The 8,735-nt window shown below is 57.9% G+C and overlaps 1 protein-coding gene across 1 annotated transcript in view; it reads right to left on the bottom strand.

Annotated features, from left to right (window-relative positions):
* LOC113202848 (carbonic anhydrase 13) overlaps nt 1-5,825 on the bottom strand; it is a 27,711-nt gene extending 21,886 nt beyond the window's left edge. The window contains exon 1 of the mRNA XM_052265553.1: nt 5,122-5,825. Coding sequence (XP_052121513.1) covers nt 5,122-5,353 — 232 coding nt within the window. The 5' untranslated portion in view covers nt 5,354-5,825. The remainder of the gene's footprint in view (nt 1-5,121) is intronic.
* Between the last annotated feature and the right edge of the window lie 2,910 nt (nt 5,826-8,735).

Genomic DNA, 8,735 nt, shown 5'->3' with positions numbered 1-8,735 from the left:
GGAGCAACGAGCAAGACAACACTCCCGTCCCACACTGAAAAATTGCCTTAGAGAAAACTCTAAACTTTATACAGCTTGGGTAAAATTTTCAAGCATTCATTGTTATAAACTCTATTTTTTTCAGTAAGCTTGCGAATGCTTAACTAATTTCCATGACACTGCAAACCAAATAGTTGGTAAGGATTCCATGTAAGATTGTGAAGAAATAGCTCGTATGGTACGTTTTACAGCGTTGCAAAGGGTTTGGTTTTGCCATCATGTCACAGTGAGCAACGAGCGTTCGGGTTCGACAGCACACCCACCGTCGCGTGCAGCCGCGTCGTGTTCCGCGGTACTCGATTGAGCTCAAATAGTTGTCGCGGAGCGCGCGCTTCCCTCGGCGCGGGCGTGGAGAGCGCAGTGGGGAGCAGCAGCGGAGAGCAGCAGCAGAGAGCAGCAGCGGAGAGCAGCAGCGGAGAGCAGCAGCGGAGAGCAGCAGCGGAGAGCAGCAGCGGAGAGCAGCAGCGGAGAGCAGCAGCGGAGAGCAGCTGAGGAGAGCAGCAGCGGGGAGCAGCAGCGGAGAGCAGCAGCGAGCAGCAGCGGAGAGCAGCAGCTGAGAGCAGCTTTGGAGAGCAGCTGCGGAGAGCAGCAGCGGAGAGCCACGGCCCGGGCCTGGGAGCGAGCAGTCAGCCTGCAGGGTAGGCAGCAGCGGCGCACGGGTGCGCGAGACGACTCGGGGTTGCCTACCCGGCAGGCGCTCCGCCGCCGCGCCCCGCCCGAACGGGCGATGCGTTCGCCCGGAGACGTCAAGCTTCGCGGCATTTCGACATTTTCCGATGCGCACTTTTTATTGCGACTATGGTGTGTTTTTTCGGGGCACGAGGTCAATGTCCTCCATGCTTGCCCCCTCCCCCCAGGATCCAAGCGAGCAGTAGAGGAAGACAGGAGGGTTAAAAAAAACACGACAGCCTGAGAAGAAAAGGAGTTTCGGCAAATTTGGAGTTAAGATCATTACTCTTCCTTGGGCCGAATGCCGAGTGGCGAGTGCGTGGTGCGCTGGATATGGGTGTACGCGACAACAAGAAAAGAGCAGAGGAAAGAGGCGGGGGACACCCGTGGAGAGGGAGAGGAGACAGAGAGGAAGATGGGAGAGAGGAGTCGGAGAAAGGAGAGGGAGAGGGGAGAGAGGAGAGAGGAGAGGGAGCACCACAGCGCAGAGACCCCGACCCCGACCCGACCCCGACCAGCCCAGGACCCTGCCCAAGACAGTTCATCTCGGCCAATTAGCAAGGCACATTCACAAACGAAAGACATACATTCTTTTCAGCTTCTCTGTTTATTCTTTGCCCGAGTAAAAACACGACTTTACTCGAACGATTTTATTTACAACGAGGCTGCAAACGATGCGCGGTTTCAAAATCCGCGCGATTTTACTGACGATTTACCTCAAGTCTTTTTCCCGGTAACTTAAAGAGTCGTGAGGAGGGAGGGGCTCGTTTTAACCAAAACGCACAAAGTAGCTGCTGTCGGACGTGGGCCTGCGTCTCTTCCTAAAGCCAGCCACGCCTTCTCGGGTGGTCATCTGCTGATGGCGGCCGACGGCGAGCTGACGGGCCTCCCTAAGGGCTGCGTAGGGCCCCGGAGGGCCCCGGAGGGCCGAGGGCGCTAATGCCGGGGGCGGCGGCTTGAGTTACTGCGCGCTCGCGTGCGGGGCCCGGCGGTCGGCCAATTACTTTGTGCGCACCCGCCCCGCGGCTGTCCCATTCCGCACCCGGGAAACCGTATCTTTCTATGTGAAAGAAATCATGACTTTTCCGTCATCAACAAAATTTGTTGAATTTTACAAACTTTTCGGTTTCACTGTAAAAAATATGTCTGTACATGTACGACATATTTTGTAATTCGCCATTTACAAATCGAGTCGTACAGGTACAACCTCCCACTCTCGCTCGATATTTGATTCGAAGTCGATACCCAGGGCTTAAAAATTTTACAATTTTAAATTGTAATTGTACGATTTCTTTGATGAAAAATTTTCCTGTAGTTGGTACGACAAGTTTTCACAGTGTTCCTTAAATACATTTTTCTACGGAAAATTTCACCTTGGTTTCTTTGGCACGAAATTTTCTTTGCAGTAAAGAAAATGTCCTTACTCCAAAGAGGCAGTTTTCTGGGTGACGCCAGTGCCGTCTATCTAGAAACGAGATGTGAACTCTCTTCAACAAAACGATCACACGGCTCGCGCCCATCACGATCACGAGGACCATAGCCTTCTGTGACGACGCGACGACACGTTCGCCTGGTTCGCCACCCCGAGTGTCCGGAGGACCGGCGCGGCGCTAAGCGCCAAGGTGAAGGTTAGGCGGCCGGCGCTAAGTGGATTGCTCTCTCTCTCTCCCTCAAGCGAAGCGGTACGAGTGCGCCGGGGGTGAGCGGAGGCAGAACAAACCTCCCCTTTGCCCCCTTCCCCACCCCCCACACACACCGGCGGTCAACTCGCGCGGTTCTCGAGAGACAACGACATGGTATGGCTCATAATCATATTTGCTCCGGCTAGGAATGGCAACTTGAGGCACGACAATGGCGGCGATGTGTGCTGAACGTTCGAGGAAGGAAATTACACTGCACAATGTTTAGAAAGACAAAAAGATTCGAAGTGCAGTGCAAACTTTATTTTTTGAAGCTTGTTGTGTCCGATGGGGAGCAAGAGAAGGGCGAAGTAACTCCCTCGAGAGTGACAGTTAATCTGACGGTTTATTGGCAGACGATAGGCTATGTATTCGACAAGACAATTGACAGTACTAATGACGGAAACAGTTATACCAACGTAAGACAGATAATGAGCTTCTTGCACGAATAATTTTCAAGCAACTTTATTACGAAACTTTGTAAAGCTTACGAAAGCGCTGTTCGTCAGAAAATCCAAATTGTTTAAGGATTTTCATGGAATTGACAAGAAATTATTCGCAACACAGAGAATAGGAATTCTTTCGCAATGTTGCAGTGAATTGAGGTCGTGAACATTTTATAGTGAGGAATTATGAAGGGAGGTGATAACTCGACCGAGCAAGACTTTGGCTGACCGACCAACCCAAGTTTGACCAAAAGGGGTTGGTTGGGTTGACTTGGTCGTGGAGCAGAGACAGGTTGAGCCCAGCGGCGGCGACAAACACAACCAACTGTTCAAATAAAAGAGACAAACTGCGATCGACAACACGTTACTGCGCATAACCACCAATCAAGCAAAAATGTTGAATAATTAAAACTGCAAGTGCTGCTGTCGTCAAGCACACAGAAAGGGGGGTTCGTCAAGGCCCATAGCCGGCTTATCACACAGGCAGCTGCTGTGGCGGCCGCAAGCTCTGCAGCAGGATCTGTTTGCGACTGCTACTCATACTGCTGCGCTGCGCACTGCACTGCGCGCCGGGTGCAAAACCAGAGATTAATACACGATTCTTATCGGATACACTGCATAAACCAGATGGATTGGCGGCTGGCGGTGGCAGACTGCACAAGCTTGCCCTCAGAAAATGGTATCCTTGAAACAAGGAGAAATGCCTTTCATGAAGGGCTATTTAGACCTTTAAAAAATACAAGGAAATTTTCCTCATCATAAGGAAATTGCCGTTAAAATAGAGTAAAAATTTCGTAAGATTAAAGAAATTTCCTTGAAAACAATGGAAACGCCAACGAAAATGTCCTTGTATTTTTTTTAAAATGAATTTCCCTTGGTATGAGGGTACCATTTTCTGGGTGTGCAAAGAAACCAGTCTGTAATGCAAACGATTTTTCTTTGCAACCTGCAAAGCATTTTAAATCATTGCAGTAAGAACTCTTCACAAGCTTGCAGACTGTATTTCTTTGCAATAACAAAATAGTTTCCGAAGATTCGAAAGCTCGCCAAGAATTTCTCCGCAAATCGAACTAATTCTTTTTAATACAATGAATGACCGAAAATCCTTCGCAAGCGTTTTCAAAGAAATGAGTTCGGTAGCATTTTACAGTGCGCGCTGGCGTAATTGACGTGGCAATTTCGGAACGTTTTTATTATTATATGTCGTCCTTTTGGACCGTGTTATTCTTGCAACAGAGAGCAGTGTGTTTTTAAAATGCTTTTCGATACACTCCAGGCCCCGGCTCGCTCCACGGGCGGAGCCAGCGTCCCGTCGGGTCGGGCACCCATAGCGGCGTGTGATGCAAAGCGCGAAAGAGTTAGTGTCGCAGCATAAAAAGCCCCCGGGCCGGGTGCTGCTGTAGCCGCTGGGCGGCGCTGGGCGGCGCTGGGCCCGCCGGGAGACCCTTTGGGTCCTGCCTGCACCTTGCGAAAGCACCGCCAGCGAGCCGCGACCGCGACACCGCCGGGGGACCTTATCGACAGATCAACCGAGGAGAGCGGTACCGCCCCAGGAGAGGCACCTGCGTTTGATAGCGAGGGCGGGGGCGACCCTAGACGTTCACCGCAGTGGTTTCCTTCCCTCGGCCGCCCGCTGAGTGGACAACGGTGACGTTGGCCAAACACTCCGGGAATAACGAAACAAACGATCAACAATAACCGTTCCAACTGCCCCGCCGTTGTTTGCGTCGCGGGGGAGGAGCGGGCAGACTCGCGGGGGGCGCAGGACGCCGATGGGAATCAATTAAGGAGAGCCGAGGGAAGCCCGCGCCCGCCCGCGAGCAGGACGCAGATCAAGGCCGGAGAGGGAAAGCCCAAAACCGCGCGGCGGCACCAAATCCCACCTCGGCAACAGGTGCGGCGCGTCGAGGACTTCGGCCGCCGTCCCGGCCCGGCCCCGGCGCGCGTGATCTGCTCGTGCTCGGCGGCGCACCCGGGACTGGGCGCACCCCACCCGCACCGAAACGGACTTTTTGATCCGGTCGCATATCACGGCTTAAGCCGTTGGAAGAAGAGAAAATGTTGCCCCTTTGTTTGGGTGAAAGGGGATATGGAATATGCAAAAGCGCCATCCGAACAAATTCTCAGCGATATCAGTCATCAGTCGCACTGAATTTTCATCCAACTTGCTGCACATCAAATTCTAAGTCGCGAACCTTCCCGACGAAAATCGCTTAAAACTAGGAGGGAATTCCCTCGGGCCGGCCGGCGGCGGCGCGGTGGCCGAGGAGCTGGTCGCCGCTACTCACCATTGTTCTCGGCGTAGCCCCACTCCATGTCGTCCTTCCACACGTTGCAGTTGCAGTCCAAGCTGAGGTCCGACAGCGGCCCGTCCACCAGGTCGAAGACGTTGTTGCCGCCGCTCTCGTCCTTTCGGCCAGCTCTGACGGAGCCCTGCCAGCGGCCATGCTTCTGGCTCCCCCCTACGTCCACGGCCACTGGGGCCGCCCCTGGGCCTTCTCTCGACGTCACACAGCTCATGTTTGTCTATTAAAGAGACCCTTTAAATTGGAATATCCTGGGGGAGGGGGGCGGAGGGGAGGGCCTGCAGCGACGGGAGAGGAGGGGAGGGTCCTCGCCGATGGTCGGGTGGAGGGGGTCCTCGTGGGGCCTAAGGGCCGGTCGCGCACAGAGAGCCTGCCGTGGTCTCCCTGGTCATGAGGTGGGCGGGGCACTCGCGGGCGGGGTGGGGCGGGGCGGGGCGAGGCGGGGGCCGCAAAGAGTTGATGCGCCTGCGCGCCGGGCCAGGCGACACTCGCACCCTGCGGAGGAGGAGGGAGAGCCCAAGCGCTGCTTAGCGAGCGCGTTCAAAACGGGGCTCTCTCGGCGCGGGAGGACACTTGCGGCGCGGGAGCCGGGCCGGGAGGACGGCGGCGATGATGGGCTCGGGGGAGAGCGGGGCGGAGCACGGAGCGGCGCGACGGGACAGATCGACTCTGCTCGGCACTCTCTCACTGACTGGCAGGCGGCTGGCGCTGGCGCTGGCGGGCCGGGGCCGGGCCGCAGAGCTCCGCGCACCGGCGGCCGGCCCGGCGGGCGGTGTGCGCGGATGGGCGGCGGGTTTAGCCGCGCCCGCACCCCGCACCGTGTCCACTCGCACCGGCACCCGCACGTAACTCGCACCTGGCTGAGGCGGAGATACGTCGTTGTCTAAGACGAGCGGCGGCCGTCGGCTCGGCTCGGCTTGGCTCGGCATGGCTCGGCTCGGCTCGCTCGCTGCTGTGTGCGCGGCGCGCGGTGCTGCCGCCTCGGCCCGCCTCAGCCTCTCTCTCTGTCTCTGTCTCTGTCGCGCTCGGGCCGGCGCGACGCGAGCGGGAGGGAGGCGTCGCGACGCGTCTCGGACGCACCCCTACTACTACTACTCTACTCCAGGTGGAGTGGTGGGGGACGTCAACACGGTCACGAGGTTCCCTGCTGAGCGGGCTGCCTCAAGCCGGGCCGAGCTGGCGCGCTGGCGCCGCGCGAAACCTCGCCCACGGCTGGCCGGCCGGGGGCGGGTCCAGGAGGGAACCGAGGAGGAGGGGTGGGGGGATAATAGGGTGTTGTAGGAGTGCAGAAAATCATGATGTGGAAAAGAGAATTTCGGCTTTGCTTTTGTATAGAGACTGACCGCTCGCGAATATGCGAAGGGGCAGTGGCAAGCTACCGTTTCCGAGTTTAAGAACCTTATCTGTAATGTCGTTTACGTCCATCTGGTCCGTTCGCTAGCTGTGTAGTTGGCCGCCACCGCGGGGCGTGTGGTGCAGAGTTTTGGGAGAAGGGGTCGCGGCGCGGGGACGCGTGCGCGCGTGTCTGTGTGGCGACTGGACTGGACTGTGGGATTGTGTGTTTACGTCCGCGCGGACGGCCAGACTCGCCAGACTCCGGGGCGGGGCGGGGCGGGGCGGGGGTGGCGACCGAGTGGGGCGGGGCGGGGCGCAGCGGCACAGCGCGGCGTTTAGGCCGCCGCGCGTAATTTCCAGAGAGGACCATGAGGAGACCAAGACCTGCCAGGCCAGAAAGTGACGGTCGTCTTCTTGTCAAGTCGACGCTGCATGCAAGTCTCCGCGCGGCAGAAAAATGATAAAAGCGATGTCTGTTTTTTTATCGTCTTCATTGTCCCTCGTTTTTGCTGCTCTCTGAGCTTTTACAACCGAAAAAGTCATAAAATCATAGTAAAAGATGTCCCAGCGTTCCTAACCTGGTGTGTCGGTGGCCCGTGTCCCGCCTGTGCGCGTAGGTTAGGTACGGGTAGGTACACACCCCACAAGTGCACGCGCGGAGCGCCGCAGTTGCTGTGTCTACCTCCCCTCCGCCAATAACTTCATGTGACATGCAAATCCGACACATTTGATGAGCCCGCACCGGCATGCCCCCTTTGGAAACAGAAACCTAAAAAGAAAGAAATAAAACTGTCTGCCGTTCCAGCTGGCTTCTGCGATCAGCTGACGCCGGCGAACGACCCCAGACCTGCCTCGGTGGACTCGTGGCCCTCGCGAACCGCGGCCAGCCCAATATAAAACGCGTCACACGGCAGAAATAAATAAGTTCTCTGAAGTTCGGCGGACGGGCGGACATACGGACGGACGGATCTCGCCGTGTGCTGCGGCGGGCGAGCTATCAGGTGAGGTGTGAACGATCAGCGGCCGCCCGGTTGACCGCTGACCGCCGCAGCCGCCACAGGGCGCCCGTCGGCTCAGGTGACCCGGCGCGCGCCCCGACCCGCGGCGGCCCGCCCAGGGAGAGAAAACAGCTTCGAAATATCAATATGACGGGAGTGAAGGTCGCGCAACTATACTGCATGCACATGAATATGGAGGGAGACGCGGGCTTCCGCGGACAGGCTCTCGCGATACTGCATCGTTGGCGAGCGAGGCTCTCAGCACAACACCTCGATCAAGATGAACACATGAGCACTCCCAAGAGGGGGAGGGGGGCGGGCAGGGGAGGACAGATATAGAGAAAGATGAATTATAAACCAGCGATAATATAGCCTCGCCACTTTGCTCGGGTGGCAATCGAACGATGTGGGGAAAACGCTTTGCGGCAGCGGTAGGGGCCGCGGGGGCTGGGGTGAGCGCAAGGGTTGTTTTTTCGGTCCCGAAGGGCGCGGGGCCGCGTCCTCCCGCCGCGGAGAGGCCTCGCGTGCAGCACGGCAAGAGGGCTGCTAAAAAGCACACCGCGGGGCGGTGGCGACGGCTGCACACGGCTAATCGTCGTGGGAGGTGGCCGGGGTCACGGGGGCGCCCGGGGCGCCCGCGGGAGCTCACCTACGCTGCGCCCGTGGCGCCCGCCCGGGCCGCGGCCCGCGCTTTTGCGGCCGAGCCGCCGGCCTTGCAGCTGCAGCCCGCGACTATTCCAGTACTTTGGACACGCACGCGGCTCTTCTCTTATGCGTCTCTCCCAAAATGTTTTCCAAACTCGGTATGACGCCGCCTCCGACCCCCTGTACTGTGACACCTCGCGGAATACCCCGCCCCGCCCAGCGCGCACCGTGCACGCGCGGGCCCAGACAATACAGCGGAATTGACGAGGCAGAAGGTTTCCGCGCCTAATGCCCCCGTCCCCCGTCCCCCCCTCTCCTCCCGTTTCGCCTGAATGCACTGTTTTGCTCAGTGAGTTGTCAGCATCGCGGAATGGACAGACACTGCATACTCGCACACTCGCACGGCCGGCGGCCCGCTCCTCCCCGCCCCGCCCCTCGATTGTCTCCATCCCGTCTCCGTCTCTCTCGCGCCGTGTCGGTCGCTGCAATGAATGACGGCGTGGAGTGGAATGGCTCGGGTCGGGTCGGGAGGGGAATTCGCGGAATCGCTACTCCAGCGCGGCGGCGTTCACGAATGAATGGAGCGCCCCTGGTGCGGTGGGCTGCCGGCCTCCCCGG

The sequence above is a fragment of the Frankliniella occidentalis genome, unplaced genomic scaffold (assembly GCF_000697945.3).
Source record: "Frankliniella occidentalis isolate FOCC.00 unplaced genomic scaffold, Focc_3.1 Scaffold28, whole genome shotgun sequence".
Classification (NCBI taxonomy): Eukaryota; Metazoa; Arthropoda; class Insecta; order Thysanoptera; family Thripidae; genus Frankliniella; species Frankliniella occidentalis.
The sequence above is the reverse complement of the archived record's forward strand: the minus strand, read 5'-3'. Positions and strand labels throughout refer to the sequence as shown.